Source organism: Camelus bactrianus, chromosome 9, assembly GCF_048773025.1.
Source record: "Camelus bactrianus isolate YW-2024 breed Bactrian camel chromosome 9, ASM4877302v1, whole genome shotgun sequence".
Classification (NCBI taxonomy): domain Eukaryota; kingdom Metazoa; phylum Chordata; class Mammalia; order Artiodactyla; family Camelidae; genus Camelus; species Camelus bactrianus.
Window position 1 is genome coordinate 17,290,854 of NC_133547.1, and position 22,794 is coordinate 17,313,647.

Here is a 22,794-nt window from a genome sequence, read left to right on the forward strand (position 1 = left end):
GAGCAAAACCACGCGATAACCTGCTAAGAAAGAATTTAAAATGTTAACTTTCTTCCCTTTTCAAATTGTAGAATTCAAAAATAATGGAATTACTTCAAGTGGTACCAAGCTGTGTGGCCACATTAGATGATGCTGGCGAAACAGACCACAAGGAGTACGTTACTGTTAAGATCAGGAAAAAATGTAAGAACTTCACCTTCTGTGATTCTCAACTTGAGTTCATTTGGAAGTTCATGACTAGTTGCTGGTGTTCGTAAATATAATTATAATTATGACTGAGGGTGGGATATAGGCACCAAAGAAATGCATGTAACATCGTATTTCATTGGTTTTTGATGCTAGTTTTCTGGTGGATTGTGAGGGACAGTCTGAGCATTAAAGTTCAGCACCCCCTCACCCCCGACTGGAGGGGAGGAGCGACCTCTGGTAGTTTCTTTCATGCCTCACGTTCCAAATCCAGGCCTTTTTAAAAGCATTTCCTGGACGTCTGGGGTAGATGCTACCTTTAACGATTCCTTTGTAAATTTGCAGGTGTACGGAAGTTGACAGTAATTAGGACAGCATTTGCCAAACGGGTGGGGCTGAAGCATTTTCTTCTTTTTGAAAAGTTGTTATAGTTTAGTTTTGTTCAACTTTTTTCTTTAAGTTGCAATATACTTTGCCATGTAATAATGTGAACCCACTCCCATATCTGGATACTCCTGAGGCTGTCTCACCATAACTGGCTGTGGCTGGGGAACATCAGTGTATTAAGGTCTGATCTGTTTCCTGGGGGTTCACGTGGTAATAAACAGGTTATCTACTAGTATGTCTCTGTAAGCAAAAGCAGTGCTTAATTTTTTAAACTCTTTTAAACTTTAGCAAAAAGAAAATTGAAAATTTGCATCTATGCTTTAATTTTAAAACAATTCTTAAACTATTTTGGAGGTTTTCAGATGTTTATCCTTTTCTCTACAGGGAACTCAAAAATGTATGATCTACCAGATGAACCTTTTACAAGACAGTTTTACTTTGTCCACTCAGTCGGTCCGTTTAAGTGAGTATGAAATTTGAGTTGACTTCTATGCTTTTGGTCTTCACTTTACTCCCAATTCAAGCAGGTCATGTGTAGCTTTAATGGGTTATAGATAAATCTGCACTTGGCAAACACTGCCACCTTGTGGCCACCAGAGTGTTTCGCACCAGTATCCGAACATTTATTTCAGTTTGTTCTGGGTTTCAGGGGAAGGACTTCGAGGGAGATTATGTCCAGAGATAGAAGTGTCCCTAATTTTACTGAAGAGTCTCCGCAGGAGGTGAGTTATTAAACACTGGCTTATAATCTTATTTTTTAAAGTCTAGATTTTTCAAAACTAATCCATGGTAAACACATTTCTCATTTCATTATTCCCTTCACTGTTAAGAGTTAATAACAATAAAAATGAGTTCTTTAGAGGCAGTGGTCAAGAATATAGACTTCATTTATTGTTATATTTAATAATATATTTCTAAGCTGAGAAAGGAAAGTGAGGGAAATTGGAAAGTAGTTAAAGCTGCACTGTCTCAGATTTCACCATGCAATAAACAGATTCACTAATGTGTTCATCACGAATATAAGAAACCACCACTGTTTACTGTAGATGGGTAAAAAGCTTCACGTGTGGTATAAAGTTGCTCATTTAGACAAGCCTGTATGTGGCCATCTTCCTACAGCGCTGTTTAATATTTAATTATAAAAAGATGCCTGCTTTACATTCTGTGGTGCTATTAGGTGGCTTTTCTCAGAAATGTGGCTTTTCTTACTGCTGCTCGCCAGTATAAGATATGACTTATTTATGAGAATTAGAATTTACAGCATGTGAGGCACAGGCTTGTTGGAACAAATATACAAAAGTTTTAAATCTTTTAGAGGATTAAAGTGATTTTTGTTAACATGACCAACTTTGATTTCATATTTAAATCTTTCTTGGTTTTGCTAACAGACTTGCCACTGGGTGGGAAGCCCAGAGACTTTGAAACCTGCCCGGGTTCTATCAAGTGCTAGCTTTCCCTTGTGAGCCAGGGGACTCTAGGCAGACCGCTTGATTTTGCTGATCCGGTTTCCTCAGCTCTAGGATAGCAGGAGTAACAGCGCACACTTGTTAGAGCTGCACAGAGTAAACGTGAGAACACGCAAAGCATTTACATTGTGTCTGACACTTGGAGTGTGCACCTGTCATATGTTCACTGCAGGGATGTTAAGAGTTGAAATTATGCCTGGAAAGTTCTGAGCACACGGGGTGATGCACAGAAGCAGTCAAGGGTAGCTGTTACTATGGTTGGTGGTTTAAAGCACGGTGCAGACGTGAGCTGTTTGAATCGTACCTTTTCTCTAGCCAGGGAAGCAGAGTTCCCCACAGAAGCAGAATAACCTGCCGGACCAGGGCAGACCTCAGACTGCTGACAGAGGAAATGGGGACCAGCTGGAGAGGCCTGGACTGAGACAGCCTGCTCCTGGGAACAGGCGAATGCTCCGGAGACACACAGTCAATGATGCCGTTGTCCCCAAGGGCCCGGAGACTGCTGGCAACCTGACCACTCCCCCAAGAGGCTAGCATTTCCCAGTCTTAACGGTAATTAAAGAATCATCTGCTGCCAGAAGTGAGTCCTCAACAAGATGCCAAGCATGAATACAGCTTAGAACTAAGTGTACTTTCTCTTTGGCTTGAGAGAAAGGAAAGTTCTGGAAAGCTTTTCTGTGGCTGATGGAAAGAATGCAACAACAAAAAATTATCACCATTTCTTTCCTCTTTAAAACTAATGAATACACTTGAAAAGGAATGGACAAAAATTCCGGTGGTGTCCCGACCCTTAAGACCAGGCTGTATGCTTCTCAAGTAATTATTAAGGTTTCCTTGGTTACAGTGAGAGGTTCCATCACCAGATTCTGACCTCCTACTGAAAGGTGCTAAACCTCTGTGACGTGTATAAACTAGCAAACCACAAGCTAAAAGAAATCCTCCCTCTGGGATAAGCTGAAGAAAAGCAATTTAGGTTTCTTGATACTGTGGAGGCCGGGCAGAAATGCTGCATTTGAATGAAGGAAATAGGACCTGAAAAATGTCCCTTTGCAAAGCAACACTTGAACCCAAAGATGCCTAAATGCCATTTTGATGTTCACTTTAGTGAGAAGGACACATATGATGACACGTTCTACACTATGTATGTGGGGAAAGCTGGGTATATTTTTCCTTCCAACAAAGTACAGATGACTGACCACTGCACGTACGCACCTGGAGCAGTGTCTCTAGAAACTTCCCGTTCCGTTAAGAGCCTCCCTTTCTTTAATGTCACACCTGATGGATGGTTACTGAACTAGAAAGTAGACTTGGCACATCTTTTCTTAAGTCTTTTGATTCAGATTCAAAACTTACAGCACAAACCAGGTCAAAGTTTAAGTTAGGATTTATTGCCATTTATTCCTTTTTATAAATTTCTATAGATTTTACTCTTATTTTTTTATGTTATTAATTGGTCTAGAGCTGCAAACACGGATTTGTCCTGAGTACATTTTCAAATAACTTTGTAATAGGGAAATGGTTTTGTGCACGTTCTTGGAAATACTTGCGTATGTACAGAAGGGAGGGGCTGATTATTTTTCTACAAAGTAATTTATGATTTTTAATTTTCTAATGTGCCTTGGATATGTGCCAAATGATGGGAAAGAAACAGTAAACTTTATGATTCTTGAGCGTGTTATGGTGTACTTTTTTAGTTTCTGTGTTGCTACGGAGAGATGTTTCTTAGCCTTTCTGCTATAAACACGTGCTTAGTATATGGAAAAAAATCTTCCCTCATTGGATCATCGGATGGACATACGTTTTATTTTTAGGTTACTGATGTGACTGAAATATGTAAACTGGATCATTCAGAGCAGATCATTATCCAACTACCTTGAAAAGGGCTAATCTAAGCCAGTAGGCAAAGTGCCTAACACAAAAGTGCTTTCTAACATCAGAACAACAAAAAAAGAATATGGCTTTTTAGCCCAAACAGGAAATAGTTCTTTGTTCCGATTCACCTCCTTTCCCCCACTTTTCAACAAGACCACCTTATTGACTTACGCTGCTCGGTTCCTCTACCATCCTGACCGAGAGGCCACCTCCTATGCAGTTTATCAGCACAGCCATTTCCAGGCTGCAAATACATATTATTTAATACCACCTAATTTTGGTGGCGGTGCAATGTAATTTTGAAAACTTTCACGTATACCCCCAATTAATTCTAACAGTTGCACTGGTTGGTAGAACTGTCAAACGAAATAGTTTCATGGAAGTAAGGGGGGCTGGTTTGCTTGTACTGTCAGAGCTGGGGTCAAGGCCTGACTGGTGGTGTCATCTGAACTGCCAGTTTCCAGCTTGGTGCGCCCTTCCTCTGGAGTAACATCATGAATGGGACTGTCAGTCTTGGGGGAGAAGATTCCTCTTAAGCTACTCTGGTAAATAGCAGCGTGGGCAATATGAAGTGATTACCTCAGTTATTTTAAAAAATACTTGTGTTTTTCTCCAGTTACTTTCCCACTTAAAACTAAATTTGATTTGGCAACTCAAGAAATTAGTAATGCTTAGGTTTCTATTTTGTATACAAATATTTTGAATTCAAAGTGTTATCAGTTAAAGTTTTAAATTAGAAAGTTTAGAATAACCGCTCCCCAGATGGAAACGTACCCCACCCCCTTGATGTCAAGAACCTCTATCTCAAGTGTCTTTTGAAGAACAGGAGTTTGACTTTTTTTTTTTTTTTTTTAACGATGCTAGCCTTATTTCCTTTTTTTTTTTAAATGGACATACTGGGGATTGAACCCAGGACCTTGTGCACACTAGGCATGTGCTCAACCACTGAGCTATACTCCCCACCCCCAGGAGTTTGACAATCTTTTAAACACATTCACATCAGTACTTGCCATCAGGACAGTGGTTATTCTGCAAAAACAAGCGTGTAGCAAAACTTGTTGAGAACTGTCTAGGCTCCCTCCAGCATTTTCATGTAAATGAGACATAAAACAAAACTTACCTGTAACTGGGATTTTTTTTCCAAAATCCTTCATCAGCTTTTACTTTTGATGATTTATTCTGTTCCTCTGAAAAATTTTTGATGTTCTTAATGGTTCTAATCATTTGTTTAATCAGAAATACTAGACATTTATTACAACACCAACTTTCTTCACTGTCTATGGTTACAGATTTCAAGTCTCAAATATAGTAAAATCTCAAATATACTTTAAACATGTGTCAGCAGTGTACAAGCTAAAGCAGAGACTGGGACTGTAAACCACACTTCCCATCACTTTCCTGCTACTAATCATATCATCTCATTAAATGTTACGAACTTCCTCCTGGGTTAGGTCTCACAGGACTTAAGACATCTACCAGGTTACACCAAACAGCTTACTTGAGAGTTAAGTTTATGATTAAAATTTATGAGCAAAGTTTTTCATAACCTGGTGGGGATAAAGCACAATATGAGAGATGACATTTGCTTTAAGTTACCTGCAACCTTATCAGTGAAGGACATTTCTAGGAGAGGAGGGTATAGCTCAGTGGTAGAGTGCCGGGTTAGCATGTATGAGGTCCTGGGTTTTAAATAAAATAATAGATAAACCTAAATACACTCTCCCCCTGCCCAAAAAGAAAAAAAAAAAAAAAATAAGGGAAAAAAATATTTAGAAAAAGAAGACCCAGAACATTTCTACCAAAATGTTTAACTGCTAAACGAACTGGATTTTAATCATTAGAAATCATTTCTCTCGCAGACATGTTTGTCAGTGTTGAAGTGCTATTATCAGTATGTCCCCGTTACTTTTGTTGTTTTTTTCCAATGGATATATCCTCTAGTTACAGAGGTGGTTTGGATAAGGATAATATTTAGACTCGATGCCTTTGAAAAGCAGATTATAAATGAAACCAAAGCTAGGAATTTCCTTACATTAAACATAAGTACTATCTGCAGGAAGAACAACAGCCTTCCTGCCATGGCCTGGAAATGTTAAGGCGGACTCAGCTTAACCCAAAAGTCTTAGCTCCCGTGATGTTACCAGGCTGCTGCTGTTTCCTTACTGAAGACTGCTCGAGCAGCTTTTACTTCTGCTAAGGCCATTTTCCTAACAGTAATGACACAGTTACAACGGATATATTCATGCTGCTACACATGTTCAAGAACTTCTGATGGGAAAGGAAAAAATTAAAAATGCAGATCTTCTGTTCATTCAGCTACAGGAGTAAAACAACTTTGCCCAGTTTGTTTTATTTTGCATAACAAGTTTATTTTTAAAAGGTATACAGACAATAAACAAAGTAAACACTCAACCAGATCTTAACTTCAGCCAAGTATTATCTATCCTAGAATTGTTCCATCAAGTTCCAGTCTCTAAACATCGTAAATTCAATAATCATCGTCTTCATCAGAGTCCATTACTTTTCTTCTGTTGAACTGGGGGGGAAATTAAATGAGCATCATAACATGTTTAATAAAGTATAACTCATTTTCTGAGAAGACAAATTTCTACTACTATAGCAAGACATTCTTGTCTTTAAAACAACGTTAAGTGTTTAAGATCTAAGGGGAGGGGAAACAACAGAAGAGCCTTAAAAATAGATTCTCAATATATGCAGCCTTTCTCCCCAAACTTCCCTGTTGTAAGATGAAAATGTCTGTGGGCTGAAATATCTTTTTTGACACAGTAGGCGCATATGCAATGCTTTTTTAAAATATCAACCCTTCTTTTGCCGTGTGCATTTGGGGAAACTTACTTTAACTGTTGTTTTCTTTTCTGTTTGTTGGCTTACTTTTTCGAGGATTTCTATTAAACCTTGTTCTGATACCTAGAATAACCAGAAAGAAAAACAGCACTTTTTAAAAAACAAAGAACTGACCTCGGCAGACTGAATCATTTCAGTCCTTCCGGGGTGTGGGCGTAGAGGTCAGGAGGGAAGGAGAGCGGGACAGCGGGCTGAAACTACTGGCCATTAACTCTTGGTTTAAGTTCCACATAGCATCTACTCTGCTGGCCTTCATTTGAGACAGGAGGAAAAGTATCCACCAGTTAGCTTCCTTGGAACACCCAAAGTTAAACAGGTATTTCAGAACACCTTTATCAGCACTAGCAGACAAGGACACCACCTACACCACTATCTTAAGTGTCAGGGATGGAGACACAGCTTCTGCCCTTGAAACCTCGAGAAGTTTAGAAGCAGGAGACAAGTCAGTCAAAAAAGATGAACCACTGGTCGTCTCTTCCACACACGTTCTCAGTGAAAGGGGTTCAGTGGGGGTTGATCCCTGCAGGTTGGCGGCAGCAGAGGGCTTCCCAGTGCAGGTGAGGCTCGTCTGGATCTTGAAGGCAGCTCCGGGTTGCCAGAATATCCCACCATGCCATTACAGCAATGCACATAATAACCAGGAATTTCAGCACCTCCTCATTTGCAAAACAAGCGTAACTTTGCCTATGAATTAGCATTATTGACAACCCTTGTTTCCAGTGTAGAAGCAGCTTAAGCTGGCAGCCCCTAACAGTCACTGGTTCCCATATATGGAACGCTAACAAGGTTCCACAGTGATGTCAGGAAAGCAGCAGAGGATTTTAGGAAAAAAAAAACATATCTTTCAGGATCTACAGTAGATACAACTATTCTCTCCTTTAAAAACAAGAATTCTGTAGCCAGAAAAAGATGAAATTGACCTTCTGAAGATATGTTTTGAGGAAGCAGGTAACAACGGGTTAAAACTGCCTCCAGGCAGTCCAAGCTTACCTTCCCACTTAGTTGTCCGTATCGCGCCATCTGTATAAGGTAATTCTCTACTGCTTTAGTTTTCTCAGGCTTTACAAGTGCTAAGTTACTCACTAAAAAGGAAAAAAAAAATAGACACACATACCCAAAAAGAAGTCAAAATTAAATGTATTTACGTTACACCTAGTAACTAAGCACTGACGTTTCCAAAGCACTTCATACTTACATCTGTCTTAAGACTAGCAAGGCAGAGAAGGCAAGGACTACTGTTACTCCTCTTAAAATGAGGAAACTTAAGTTTGGCTGTGTTAAACTCAGTTAAGACCACACAGAGGTAGTGGTAGAGCTAAGATTAAACCTGCATCCTCAGATGCTAAGCCCCATGCTTTCAAATATATATGTGTGTGTTTGTGTATATATTTATTTTTTAATACATATAATCACATATATATGATTGCCTTCTGGAAAGCAATTTACATATCACTACGAATACATACTCATAGTGATCCATCTAAGGCTGCCTCTTCCAAGCTGGGCTTCAAGTTACAATACAGGAGATGCTGGTTCATTCTGAATTGGCTCATTTAATTTTTTTTCTACCTGATTTTCATTATGAAAAATTATGAACATATCTAAAGCAGAGAATATAGGCATGCCTTTTTTTATTAAGCTTCACTTTTTGCGTGTCACACATACTGTTTTTCGTTTTTTTTTTACAGATGAAGGTTTGTGGCAGCCCTGCTTTGAGCAAGTCTATCGGTGCCATTTTTCCAACAGCATTTGCTCACTTCATGTCTTTGTGTCATATGTTGGTAATTCTGGCAATATTTCAAGCTTTCTATTATTATATTTGTTATGGTGATCTGTGACCAGTGATATTTGATGTTACTACTGCAAAAAGATCATGACTCACTGAAGACTCAGATGACAGTTAGCATTTTTTAATAAGCTATTTTTAAGTTAAGGTATGCACACTTTTTCTAGACATAATGTTACTGCACACTTAACAGACTGCAGTACGGTGTGAACTTAACTTTTATATACAAAAAATCTGCATGACTTGCTTTATTGTGGGAGTCTGGAACCAACGCCGCAGTATCTCCAAGGTCTGCCTGTACAAACAACCTGAGCCCCCGTCACCCGTGTCGATTACTGGCAATATTTTGTGACTGACCCGAAGTAAGAGTTGTTTCCTATACATTTTACCTAGTATAGTCAGTCATCCCTTGGTATCCACAAGACATTGGTCCCAATACCCCCTGAGAATAACAAAATCCAAGGACGCTCAAGTCCCTTACATAAAATGGTGTAGTACAATCAGCCCTCTGTACCTGTGGATTCTGACCCCACAGATGCGGAGAGCCAACTGTATGCACTTGGTAAGAGAGAACAGAGCTGGTACTTTTAATAATAAAGATTTAAGTACATTTCTTTAGGTTTATAAATGTCACACTTCTTACACATAATCTATCTTGCATGTTTTTAGGTTACAAGAATATTAAATCTAGAGAGAGTAATAATTTCATACATATATCTCCATATTCAAATAACTCAAAGTCAATTTTATGGAAATAAAGAAAACTGAAGATGCTTACAGCGGGCCCGGGCTGACTGGTCCAGAACTTGGGCTAAAATACTGTTTCTCATTTCTGCTTCCCTACAACAAAAACAGGTCAAGCAAAATTAGAACTAGGCTGTCAGCACGTCTATTGAACACAGAGAAATGTAATGAGTCCATTCTTAGCCTCAAAGGCCAGCTTTATATCATGTGAGTGTAAACCTACGAAACTGACAGGTAAAATTTCACATTTGCATAATTCAGGGTGGAGTTTCAGTTCAACCATCATTATAAACATTTATTAAGTGCCTAGTGTGTGAGAGGTGTTAGAAATTTATAGTGAGATTTCAGGCAATTATAAGGACCTAGTGATTAATCCGTGTCATTTTCTCAGAGATGAAGCAGCTGAGATCCACAGAGGCCGTGTTAAGGAGACATAGGTAACTGTGGCCAAGGTAGGACCAGACTCCATGTTTCAAGACTCTCGGTTCTAGTTTTGGGGTCGGGAAGGGAGTGAAACTGTAACTCTGTTCCTATCCTTGCATCTTCCTACCTATCCAAGTAGGAACTAATTCATGTTCATAAGACAGCAGTTTCAATTTTTTTTTAAGCAGCAGAAACTGTTTTTCAAATGAAATCCTTCAAGGAACTTAATACATACACCAGGCAAAAGCAGAGATTCTTTGGCCGAATGGGAAGGGGAGCTGGGGCTGGCTGTGCCTAAATGCCCCCATCTGAGGACCCTAGGGCTCACGGACCAGAGGCCACTTCCATAGGCCACTGCCTTATTGCTCCTCAGTACTTTGATCCTGCCACAAACTATTACTATATTTCACTGCATCTAAGATGCCATCGACTGTAAGATACTGCATAGTATTCTGTATCTCTAAGAATGAAAAACACCCTGGATGAAGTGTCTAAGAGGAGACCCTCACTCAAAGCTGCGGCATGAAAGAGCAACATCCTCAGCACAAGGTAAACAAGAAACGAACGCGCCATGCAGAGAGGATGTGTGCACGCATCAGTGTTGGCCCTGAGTGGAGGAAGAAAAAGTGTCTCTGAGGATTTAAATTTCAAGCTTTAGTCCTGTAGGTCTGCTGTCTGAATTCTTGGTACCGGGGTGGAGGAAGGGGGGAACCTCAAGCAGAGAATTCTAAAAGGTCTCAGGTTAGAAATGATCCAAATGATGGCAGAAACAAAAGTAAATCCTTTCTGGAAGAATCCAGGACAAGAGCAATAGAGGATGAGACACATTCAAACTTCAGATACGTTACAATGTGGAAAAAAAAAAATTCTCATCTTTAGAATCGACAACGTTCATGTAGTAGTTTTATTTTCTTCTCAGCGCTATCCCAGGTGCTTACCATCTGGCTTCTCCCACTAATGCAATCTATGTAAGAGCAGGAACCCTCTCCACCTTGACTATTTCTGTAGACCCAGCACGGTGCCTGACCCAGAGCAGATGCTCAGTGAGCATCTGCTGAATGAAGGGATGAGTTAAAAGATAGTGTGGTGGGAGAAGGGGAAATGGGGAGTTGTTTAATAGGTATAGTTTCAGTGCTGCAAGATGGAAAAGTTTTAGAGATCTGCTGCACAATAATTGAGAATATAATTAATAAAAATAGTTAAGATGGTAAATTTTACCTTATGTGTTAACACAGTTAGGAAGAAAAGATAGCATGATGGCGTAACTAGGCACTCTTTCAATAAACCTGCCAAGTGTGAGGTGCTCTGCCACGTGCTGGGACAAAGTAACCATGAAAACAGAGTAAGAGTCAGTATTTATTGAGCACTTACTACACGTGAAGCACTGTACCCATGCAAGCCTCACAACATCCCCATGAGACAGTCCTATCATTACGCCTATTTTAAGGTAATCACAGTTTAGCAGAGAAACAAACATCAACCAGTAACTGCAATACAACATAGTAAGTCATGCAGGGTTCCACACCTGTTTGTTTAATCAATAGCGAAGATATCCTGATTTTTGAAAAAATCACTATGCTAAGAAAAACTTTTAACATTCACACACCTATTAAAATAACTAAAGTTAAAAAGAAAATGGGGGGGAGGTTAGGGTATATAGCTCAGCAGTAGAGTGCATGCTTAGCATGCAAGAGGTCCTGGGTTGACTCCCCAGGACCTCCATTAAAAAATAAAATAAATAAACCTAATTACCACCACCTCCCTCACCAAAATTTTGGTAACACCACCCTTCAAAAAGTTGAGAGTTCCAGCCCATACCTGTGCTTTGCCTCCTGTTGTGCTGCATCGCCAGGATCCTGAAAAAATAATTTTATCCTTTAGTTGAGTAATTTCAGAGGAAAAATAGTAGGCATTCTATTTTCTTTTTTCAATATCATTTTCTCAGCCACAATTCGCTCTTTGCAATGGCTCTAAGTACCTTGCAGGAGACTATCTTTTGACACTTAACATCCTTTCCCACTCCTTTCTTTCTTTCATTTCTTTTAGTGGAGGTACTGCGGGTTGAACCCAAGACCTAGTGCATGCTAGTCATGCGCGCTACCACTGAGCTATACCGTTCGCCCTCTATTTTGTTTCTGGTGCCTAATAGGCTGCTGCATAGGTAGAGACAGCTTACCAAATAGTTAAAAGCCGGACGTCACAGAAGTCAGAGGGATAGTTTCCACTTACTACAACGTCTTGAAAAGCTTCTAAGGTCACAATCTAATAGAATGTCTTAGAATACAACCAGCCATTAGGGAGAAGAGTCCCTGTACTACGAAACCGTATTTGAAATGGTAAGAATATTTCTTGGAAAAGAAAACGGACTTCGGTACTGGGGACGCTGTGGACTCAAACAGCACTTCCTTCCCGACCGTCCCGCTCCATCCCTAACACGTTCCTCTCCCTCTCTTTATGGGAGAGTCGCTTCTTGGGCGTTTTATCTACGGGATTAGTGTCTAGTGTCCAGCCCCTCCCCGGGACTGTCAACTCCGACAGAGTGGATGTTCCCCGATGTACGCTCGGCACCTGGCACACAGCAGACGCTCAAAAAATGTTTGCCGACCACTTGGGTCAGAACAACTTAATTGGAAAAGACATTCGGCTGGAACAGTAGACGAGCTAGATCCAAGAGCTAAGGGCACCGAAAAGACCCGAGTGGCTGAGCATTCTGTTTGGGACCAACGCCAGCCCGGGCGAGACCGACCCCCTGCCCGGGGAGACCCCCCGCGCCCGACCCGCCCGTGGCAGCACGTGGTCGGCTTGCCGCCCGAGCCCAGATGCTACTGAGAGAGGGGCCGAGCCGGCTAGGAGGCGGCCAGGAGGCCGCCGGGGACAGAGGCGGGACCCTCGGCCCGCGGGGAGAGCACGGGCGGCGGCGCTCAGAGCCTCCGCCGGAGGCCGCGCCCTCCACCTCGGACGAGGGCGGCGCCCGGCAGGGGACGGGCCCAGCGGGCGGCGGGCACGCTCACCCCATGCTTCGCCTGCAGCTCGGCCAGCCTCTGCTTCCTCAGCGCCTCGAGCTCCTCCTCCGCCATGGTGCGGCCGTCCAGGGCGAGCAGCCGCGGCCACGCTCCGGCCCACTCCGCGGGAACTCCGGCAGCCCCCTCGCCGCGCGCCCGTGCGGCCCTCCAAACTGCGCAGGCGCCCGCAGGGCCCAGGCATCACCAATCCAGCCCGGAGCCCCGCCGCCCGCCCCGGCCAGGGCGCGGGGAGAGGCCCGATTCCGCGATCGCAGGCGTTGGGCGGGGGGACCGAACCGCTGAGCCGCGCCTTGTCTACCTGAGTCCCGCTTCCCCGCCTCTAATCCGTGCTTTGCGCGCGCGGGCGTCGGCCGCGTGGATCCCGCTGCGTGTTGGAAAAGATAGTAATCTCGAAACAGGCCTTCACCAGCAAGTGTAAAGATAATAGGTAAAACTTGTTAGTGGCCTATAACGTTCGAGGTTTCTGTTATCTCCATTTACAGACGAGGATCCAGGGGCTTAGAAAGGCTGAGTGGAGTGACAAGAAATGTGCTAAACCTGGATGGTGGTGATGGTTGCACAGTTCTTAAATTTGCTCAAAAATATTAAATTGTACACTTAAAATGGGTTGGGGGGAGCTGGAGCAAGAAGAGACTCGCTTGTCACCCTGCTGTTAAGAAGCCAAGTCAAAACAAACTTGGAGACTGAGATTTTCCTCAGGCGGGGGCTGTGGGATGTGGTGTGAAGCAAGCGCGCGCGCGCGCGCGCGCGCGCACACACACACACACACACACACACACACACACACACACACACACACACACACACGGCTGCCCGACGGGGTGAACTTCCTGGTGGTAAGAGCTCGGTAAGAGCTCGCCCTTGGAGTGGAGGCGTTGGTTTGTGTTGGAGGGATAGGTCAGCTTCCTAAACCTGTGACATGTATTGCTGTTTTTTTCAGTTGTGGCAAAATATAAAATGTTTAACCATTTTTAAGTGCACAGTTCAGTAGTGTTAAATCCATTCACCTTGTGCAGTCTCTACAACGCTTTTCATCTTGTAAAGCTTGAAGTATGCCCAGTAAATAACGACTCTCCCATCTCCTGTGCCCCCAAGCCCTTGAAACATCCTACTTTCTGTCTCTATGAATTTACCTGTTGTAGGTATCTCATATAAGTGGAATCATATATTTGTCTCGTTGTGACTGGCTTATTTCACTTAGCATAATGTCTTCAAGGTTCATCCATGTTGTTGAGTGTGTCAGAATTTCCTTCATTTTGTTTATCCTGTCATCAATTGGGTGGTCTCCTCCTTTTGGCTATCGTGATAACGGCTGCTGTGAACATTGGTGTACAAATATCTCTTTCAGTTCTTGAGTATAGAGAATCCATATGTTTTGAATTTGACATTTTTAAACATTAAGGATGCCTTTCTTCTAATATGTAAACAGGCAAGATTTGGTGGGGAGAAATGATAAAAGTGGAAGTCTGGAGTCTTGATTTCTACTTCCGAGTGTCACCGTTTGAGACCCTTTGTGGATCTTCTGTGCAGTGGGTGATGTGATGGGTCATGTGACTTCTCTTCACAGACATCAGCCTTGGGTTGGGAGGAGGCAGCCCCACCTGGGCTGGTGCCTGAGTGGCCCACACCCATGAAGAAGTGAGGAAACCAGATCAGCAGAGACAAGACTTCTCACCTCATCCCTAAAGTCAAAAATACATTCCCAATGGATTAAATATTTAAAGGTTTACAAAACAAATCACAAAACAAAGATACATTCCTCATGTAGTTGTGACTATTTTAGGGCAGAAATGAAAGGACTCTTCGTCAAACCATCTGGGCTTGGCCTCTCTTTTAACAGCTTCTCATTTTCTTCATCAGCCTGTTAAAGTTTTCTGTCTCTTCTCAAGATAATTTTACTTGCTAGAGACCTATTCCTTTCATTCAGGGTTTCACATTTTGGAAATCTATGCCTATCACATCTGTACCTGGGGGGCTATCCCTTTTAGGGATTGCTGATTTGATGGTTTATTTGGGTTATTGTTTCTTTCTGTTTCCTCATCATACTTTCCAGCCATTTTAATATTTTGCTGTTTTTTTACACCAAGACACTCAAATTTATCAGTATTGATTTTTCTTCTTTTATCTTTATTTCTACCTCCTTTCCATATTTCTGTTATTTTCTTTCCAGATCCTTCAAGTGAATATTCTGTTTATTTTTATCCTTTCTTGTTTAAGAATGAAAACATTTAAGAAATGAATTTACTGGGGTTTTTTTTTAAATAAGGAATGAATTTACTTGTGAGTACAGTTTTGTGTGTGTGTATATATGCACATATATAATGTTTTCAGTATTCTTATTTTTTTCTCTTTCACAATGTTGTAAAACGTTTTTCTATTTTTTTGTTTTAAAATTCTTTTCTTTTTTGGTGGGGGAGGGAGGTAATTAGGTTGGTTGGTTGGTTTGTTTGTAAGTATTATTTTCAGTGGAGGTGCTGGGGATTGAACCCAGGACCTCCTGCATGCTAGGCATACACTCTACCACCGAGCTATACCCTCCCCACATTTATTATTTTATTAAATATATATTGAGTGCCTGCCTCCTATGTGACAAACAGTGGTTCTAGGTACCAGTGTATACAGAGGTGAATAAAAACAGGCAAGCATCACCGTACTCTCCTCCCCTTACACAGTGCTGGTGGATAGGAGTATTGTATAAATATAGAAATAGAAGACAGAATATGTATGTTAAATGTGATAAATGAAGTGCCACAGAGAGAAAAAATAGTCCCGTAATTGGGAATAGGGTGTGATGGGTCAGGGAGGTGTTCATTGAAATGATGACTTTTGAATAAAGATGGGAAGGAGAGGAGACAGGGTCATGAAGATATCATAGGGAAGAGAATTCCAGGCAGAGGGAACAGAAATGCAAAGACCCTGAAGTAGGAGCCTGCCTGAAATGTTTACAGAACTACAAGAGAGCCATTGAGACTAGCTGGTCAACTGTGGGAGTGGGGAGAAAGCCAATGCAGAATCAGCAAATGAGTTAAAAGGCTATATACTTAAATAATCTGCTTATGCTGTTATGTCTTAATTTATATGGTTTAACATTTTCTAATGACCTCCTCCCTTGATGGATAAGGATTTAACAGGTTCCACAACCCCTATTTCTCTTCCTTAGTTCCTTAATATGCATATTACTCTTTCCAGTTGTTTGTTGTTTTATCTTTAAGCAATGTACTTACACCTTCTGTTTCTTATTCCATCAGGTGTAGACAGTGTCTCTTGACTTTAAAAGATGAAGATAGCAGCATCTCCACCCTTTCAGTAAGTTCATGTCCTTCTTTTCTACATCTCAGCTTCTATTATCTATGCATTTTGTTATCTGTGCTACATCGCATTGATATTCCCATCTGTAATCATAATTAAGTCTTTTTTCCTTCCAGTTTTATTGAGATACAATTGACCTACAGCACTGCAAAAGTTTAAGGTGTACAGCATAATGATTTGACTTACATACATCGTGAAATGATTGCCACAACAAGTTTAGTGAATATCTCTCATCTCATACAGATACAAAATTTTAAAAAATTTTTAAAAGAAAAAAAATTTTTCCTTGTGACGAGAACTTTTAGGATTTACTGTCTTAACAACTTTCATATATAACATGGCAGTGTTAATTATATTAATCATGTACACCCCTAGTACTTGTTTATCGTATAACTGGCAATTTGTAACTTTTGAACAGCTTCATCCAGTTCCCCCATCCCCCAAAACCCCCCTCTCCCCGCCTCTGATAACCACAAATCTGATCTTTTTTCCTGTGAGTTTGTTTGTTTGAAGTATAATGGACCTACAACAGTATGTTAGTTTCTGGTGCACAACGTAGTGGTTTGACATTTCTATACATTACAAAATGATCACTGTGAGAAGTCTAATTACCATCTGTCACCATACAAAGCTATTACATTGTTATGACTGTATTCCCTATGCTGCACATTTCGTCCTGTGACCTGTTTATTTTATAACTGGAAGTTTGTACCTCTTAAGTTCCCTCACCTATTTCACTCATCCCTCCACCACCCCCTCCCCTGGCAACCACTTGTTTGTTCTCTGTATCTATGACTCTGTTTCGGTTTTATCTGTGACTTTTAGGTTCACTTGCTTTGTTTTTATTCCATGAATGAGTGAAATCATATGGCATTTGTCTTTCTCTGTCTGGCTTATTTCACTTAGCATAACATCCTCTAGGTCCATCCATGTTGTCTCAAATGGTAGGATTTTCTTCTTCTTTTTTTTTTTAATGACTGAATGGTATTCTGTTGTGTGTATATGCCTCATTTTCTTTATCCATTCATCCACTGATGGACACTTAGGTTGTTTCCATGTCCTGGCTCTTCTGTATAATGCTGCAGTGAAATTGGGGGTGCCTGTATTTTTCTTTATCAAAGAAAATTGGACATTTCTAAACTTAGCATCAGATCATCTGTTCTGACAGACTCCACTTTTGTTATCAGACACCTGTCTTATAAAGGCCTCCATCTTTAACCTGGACAGGTTTCTCCGTAGGCCTGTTGCTTTCCTGTGGCTCTGGATTTCCCTTTGTTGCTATTTGAGGTTGTATCCTGTTTCTTGGATTCCCTGTCTTCTTTCCTGGTTTAATCCCTCATTTTGTTGAAGCATATCATCAAATAATTTTCTACAAAAAATTGCTGGTCAGTAAAATTTCTATGTTCTTGCCTGTCTGAATATTTAATCTTACACATGACTAATTGGTTGATTAGAAACTTCTAGACACAGTAATTTTTCCCCTGAATTATTTTAAATTACAAAAATTTAAATCATTTGCTATTTTTCCTTATGACTTTGATACGTATGGGTTGTGTTTCTTAAACTCCTTGCTTATCATTTTGAAAAATAGCAAATCGTACCTACCTGGTCGTTTGGAAGCAAAGGAGAGAGACCTCAGGAGAAACCAAACCTGCCAGTGCTTGATCTTGGACTTGCAGCCTTCAGGACTGTGAGGAAATAAATTTCTGTCGTTTAAGCCTGTGGTAATCTGTTAACGGCAACCTTAGCAAACTGATACACCAGAGTGGTCAAATTCATAGAGACAGAAAGTACAATGCTGTGGGAGGAGACGGGAACGGAGAGCTGTCTACTGGGCACAGGGTTCAAGTTTTGCGAGATGAGTTCTGGAGACGGGTTGCACAACAAAGCAAATGTGCTTAACACTACTGAACTGGACTTTTAAAGATGGTTAGGGCGGTACATTTTATGTTGTGTATATTTCACCACAATGAAAAATAAGCAAAACAGCAGAACAAAACACTTCCCTTGATGCTACAGCCCCTTCTTGCTACAGCCCTATTTTTCTCCTCTCCTTTATTGCAAAACTCCTGAAAAAAAGTCATTTCTCTTTGCTGTTTCCACTTTTTGACTCCTTACTTTCTCCTGAATTATTCTAATCAGGATTTTCTGAAACTGCTATGTTCAGGGTTGCTGCAATAATTCCAGTCCATCAGCAGCAGTTTTGATCTCTCACTCCTTGAAATACTTGCCCCCCGCCACCGCCATGGCCTCCAGGTTTTCCTCGTGCTTGTTCTGCGTAGGCTCCGGCTTGCTCCTCCTCACTGTATCCGTGAGTTACCCCAGGGCTCTGCCTCAGGCTTTTTATACTCACCCCCTAGAAGTCTTATCCAGTGCCATCCACACCCGGGTGACTCTCAGATCCTGTCTCCAGCTCCACCCTCCCTTGGAACTCAATGCAGGACATCCACCTGCCTGCTCCACATCGCCATGATGATGTTCACCAGGCATCCGAAATTCAACATGCCTTCAGAACCTGCCCCCTCCACTGTTTACGATCTCAGTACATGTTACCACCTGGCAACCAGGTCAAAAAGCAGGCACCCTCCTAATTGCACACTAAAGAGCTTGGAGTCACCTTGGCCCCTCTCTCTCTGTCTCATCCGACATCCAGCTCACCTGAATATCCTGTTGTTTCTCTTCAAAATCTCTCCAGGGTCTGATTCTTCCCTGTGACCTTTTCCACTACCTGCCTTGGCCAAGTAAGCTTCTTCTCCCATCTGAATGCCTGTGGTGACTTCTTAGCTAAATGAACAAATGAATAAATGCTATGAGTGTTGATGAGAAATATAAATGTGCATTCCTGAGGACACCATCAGAAGTGTAGTTGAACATGTTTCTATGCAGACTGCAGGTGAGAACAGGTGATCGTGTGTCAGCACGTGGCACCCAGAGAACTAGCAGTGTCCCTGCTCCCCCCTCTCCCAGAAGCTAATGTATACCCAGTAGCAGGATGCTAGTATCACCGGGAAGGCTGCAGACACGCACACACACGTGCATCTCTGCTGACTAACTGAAAGTAAATGAGAATGGCCATTAGAACTTTAAGAGAGAAATCAGAGAATTTGAGATCCTGACCATGCAAATAATCAGATTATCAGAGAATGAGCTGTTTTGCTCAGGATAGTTGATGATTCTGAGAGGAGCTAGTGTGGTCCTTGTTTCAAAGAGTGTAGTGTCTGCCCCCACCCCCCTGCTCTCACCCCCACACCAAACCTCATCCACTTCCCATACCTCTCTTGGTAACAGAAACAGCTGGAGTTCAAGGATTTTTTTGGTTTTTTGGAGGTTTTTTTTGGCCAAAAGGAACACATCAAAGTGGTGGCACTGGAATGTTTCTGCTCTGGGGGTGGCTGCTTCATTAAAATATCCTGTTGCTGAGAAGAAGCAACTGTTAAAGTCAGACCGATTGGGGAAGGCTAGAGTGGGGTGTGGCCAGGTGTGTTGAGAAGCGTTGCTTACTGATGGACGGAAGGTGATAGACCCTCTGGGTGATGCAGTCTCCTGGGCACCACATGCGTCAGCTACTGGCTGTGCCTGAACAAAGCAGAACCCAGAGCAGTAGCAAAACTGTTGGCAGGGATCTGAATCAGAACTGGAGGAGTTTCCGGCAGTGGCTGGTGGCTGTGTAGAAGGTAAAAGAAGGAGAGAGAGAGAGAGAGGTCACTCTGGCGGGGGTTGCTGCCTCCCAGCATCACTTCTGTGACATATTTCAGGAAGGATACAGGTGATGCGGGCAGGACATCTTCCGGTTTCTTTGTATGTTCCATCACTCCCACTTCTTGTTTCTGTGGCAGCACAGATAGTCCCAGTATCCCACAGAGGCAGCGCCTCCAGATCAAGCCTGTCTGAACGTTCAGCCCATCTTTCTCCTCCCAGGACAGGCCCGCCTGCTCTGCCAGGTCCCCAAGGATCCCTGAGTGCGTGGCATCCCGGTGTCTCCTGCCAGCAGCAGAGGGAGCCCACACTCTACCGAAAGGGATTAAGTTTCTCATTAGAATAGAAAGTAGAAAGTACAATAACTTGGTTGTTTTTTTTTTTTTTTTTTTTTTTTTGCCACACAGTATGTCCTTGCAGATGAAGCTTTAATCTCCCTCGTACATCTCTGTGGCTGTAAATTCATGCTCCATTATGGTACCATAAGCCTGGATTCGCTGGGAGAAAGCCACAGCAAGCTTGGCGGCCTGCTTAGGCTTCTGAGCTGTTTGTGCCGCGTGTTGAATTGCATATGATCTCACACTTAAAGGTTATGTCTGAATAAGCTCTTTTACAGCAGTTTATTCTCCATGCAGTTGATCGGTTGTGTCATGGGAAGTACCACTGAACTCACTGACATGAGATGCAAGAGGCTGAAGGAAAGTTAGGCTCAAAACACAGCAGAGTGGGGTTCAACTGACTGTCTGGCAGCTGCCGATTTGCTTCTCATCTGTCTCTAAGTGATAGTTATTGATGCTTCTCTGCTCGGAGCAGGGCTGCTTTACATCCAGTTGCACCCAGGACATGGAATGGCATTTTTTCCAAATCCTTCCCGGATCACTGCTAAAGCCAGGCACAAGGTCACATGTCAGGACTGAGGGTTACATTTGGGGCTAAGCCACACCACCATGGTTAAGAAACCTGTTTGCCTTTTTCTCAGACCCTCTCACTTCCTTATTTCCCTCCCAAAGCTACTGACCAAGTTCTGAAACCACTCTTAGGCGGGGGAAAAAAAAAAAAACTCAGGTCCTGGATCCTTTGTGATGACAGCTATCATATGTGCCTGGTGGGAAAGGGGGGCAAACAGGAAATATTTAGAAAAGATTTTCTCACCTAAAACCAGTCGTGGAGGCTTTGGCTTCAGGAGCAGCTCTGTTGAAGGTTTCACGGCCACTTGCTGGGAGGGCAGCTTCCTTCCGAGGACGATTTCCGTGCCGTGGGGCGAGGGCCCCCTGTGTTACCCTGACTAGGAATTCCCTCTTCTAGCTGGAAAGCTACCAAGCCTGGGGCCAGTCTAAGAGCCTCCTGGGCCCCAGAGGATTTTACTTTTGGAGACTCCACTATATAAAATGTCAAAAATACTGAAACGCACCCCTATCCCACACTAATATAAGGTGTAAACAAATAATAAGTGAAAATACGGGCCTGGAAGCTAGTTGACATAGTAAGTCTCATCAAGCGTGTTATCCTGATGCTGCATTTTTGTCTCTATAGTTTGGTGCTGATACATTTTTTTGCCTCCCAGGCTGTGTACACGCCCTTGGGTCGCTGGAAAGCTCTGGGCTGTGGGCCCTGCTCCTGGCGGGGCTTGATGCAGACGATGGACGTTGAATGGTCAGGGGGGGCCAAGATGAAGTTTGATACTCGTCCTCACCAGCCTGGTCCCAAGAAAACCAACCTCAAGGGAAATTAGGATGGTCCTGACCTGTCCTTAAATAAAACCAGACTCACCTGTCCATGAAAAAGTGAAGAAGGGATACTTTTTCTGGCAAGATGTTCATTTATTCATTCATTCAAAAATATTTTAAAAAATTGTTTTTGGTTATTTTCTTGGGAGGAGGAGGTAATTAGGTTTGTTTATTCATTCATTCATTCATTCATTCATTCATTCATTCATTCTTAATGGAGGTACTGGGGATTGAACCCAGGACCTCATGCATGCTAGGCATGCACTCTACCACTGAGCTATGCCCTCCCCCCGCAAAATTTTTTGAAAGCGTACTATCTGCCAGGTCTAGTGCTGGACATTTGGGAAACAGAGGCCACTAAGATGCAGTGCCTACCTTAAGGAGCACAGAGCTCCTCAGTCCTACCGTCCTGGGGCTGCTGTTGGTCAGCCTTCCAGGACCCATCCTTGCCTCAAAAGCCTCCTCAGGTATTTCTGGCTGTTATGAGCTGAGTCCTCCAGACATTCATGTATTGAAATTCTAGCCCCCAGTACCTCAGCATGAGGCTGTATTTGGAGATAGGGCCTTTAAGGAGGTGATTATAGTGGAATGAGGTCATTGGGGTGGGCCCCAATCTGACATGAATGGTGTCCTTGTAAGAAGAGATGAGGACACAGATACACTCAGAGGGAGACCATGTGAAGACCCCGGAGACATGACCACCTGCAAACCAAGGACAGAGGCCTCAGAAGAAACCCACCCTGTTGACACCTTGAACTTGGACTTCGAGCTTTCAGAACTGTGAGAAAATAAATTTCTGTTGTTTAAGCTGCCCAGTCGGTGGTCCTTTGGTTGTGGTAGGCTTAGCAAACTAACGCACCAGTCCGGTCGGACGCCCAGAAGACTTCCTTGGATCTTTCTTGGGAGAAGAAAGAGAAGACACTCAGCCAGTCCCTCCCCAACCTGGGACCTGGTGGGAGCGCCTGCCAAAGGGCAACCGTGTTGTGCACTTACCCTGAACCTCCTCAGCCTCGTTTCTCCTCAGTTGGCTTCCTCCAGGTGTAGACAGATGAGTGGGGCTTAGGGATTTTGCTGAGGATGGAGGGGATCAGGGTTGGGGGGCACCCTTTCCTCAGCCACAGGGATTTTTCTCTCTCAAGCTTCCTGTTTGTTGTTCCTTGGGGGAGGGTTTCACTCTGCTGCATCTTTGCTGCCTCTGGGGGACGTTCGGTCTTCATTTTTCTTGACCCCTGGGCACTACTAGGTTCTCTAGCGCTCGGAGAGGGCTTTCTGGCTCATACTCTTTGCTACCTCTTGTACCTCCCGGCGTC

General features: G+C 42.7%; 2 protein-coding genes and 1 long non-coding RNA gene across 6 annotated transcripts in view; 2 read left to right on the forward strand and 1 right to left on the reverse strand.

Annotated features, from left to right (window-relative positions):
* ANKRD27 (ankyrin repeat domain 27) overlaps positions 1-3,709 on the forward strand; it is a 42,943-nt gene extending 39,234 nt beyond the window's left edge. For all 4 annotated transcript variants that reach the window (XM_010950030.3, XM_074369852.1, XM_074369851.1 and 1 more), the window contains 4 exons: positions 72-183; positions 958-1,036; positions 1,223-1,295; positions 2,355-3,709. In XM_010950030.3, the coding sequence (XP_010948332.1) occupies positions 72-183; positions 958-1,036; positions 1,223-1,295; positions 2,355-2,573 (483 nt within the window). In that variant the 3' untranslated portion in view covers positions 2,574-3,709. The remainder of the gene's footprint in view (positions 1-71; positions 184-957; positions 1,037-1,222; positions 1,296-2,354) is intronic.
* A 2,545-nt stretch (positions 3,710-6,254) lies between these two features.
* Positions 6,255-12,874, reverse strand: PDCD5 (programmed cell death 5). Its single transcript, XM_074369858.1, has 6 exons — positions 12,741-12,874; positions 11,548-11,585; positions 9,341-9,402; positions 7,767-7,858; positions 6,768-6,839; positions 6,255-6,447 (listed from the first exon to the last, which is right to left on the reverse strand). The coding sequence occupies exons 1-6, from the start codon at positions 12,804-12,806 to the stop codon at positions 6,400-6,402; spliced, it is 378 nt and encodes a 125-aa protein (XP_074225959.1). The 5' UTR covers positions 12,807-12,874; the 3' UTR covers positions 6,255-6,399.
* Positions 12,875-13,036: 162 nt separating this feature from the next.
* LOC105064988 (uncharacterized) lies at positions 13,037-22,291 on the forward strand. The gene is made up of 3 exons (XR_834893.3): positions 13,037-13,179; positions 16,001-16,058; positions 21,322-22,291. It is a non-coding gene; the product is annotated as an uncharacterized LOC105064988 (long non-coding RNA).
* Positions 22,292-22,794: the final 503 nt, after the last annotated feature.

What these genes read in the sequence shown, in the direction of transcription:
- PDCD5 (XM_074369858.1), bottom strand. Translation starts at nt 12,806, where the DNA reads ATGGCGGAGGAGGAGCTCGAGGCGCTGAGGAAGCAGAGGCTGGCCGAG. An exon ending in AGCTGCAGGCGAAGCATGGG is followed by an intron (nt 11,586 to 12,740) that starts GTGAGCGTGCCC and finishes TTATTTTTTCAG; the next exon opens with GATCCTGGCGATGCAGCACA. An exon ending in AAAAGAAAACAACAGTTAAA is followed by an intron (nt 6,448 to 6,767) that starts GTAAGTTTCCCC and finishes TTTCCCCCCCAG; the next exon opens with TTCAACAGAAGAAAAGTAAT.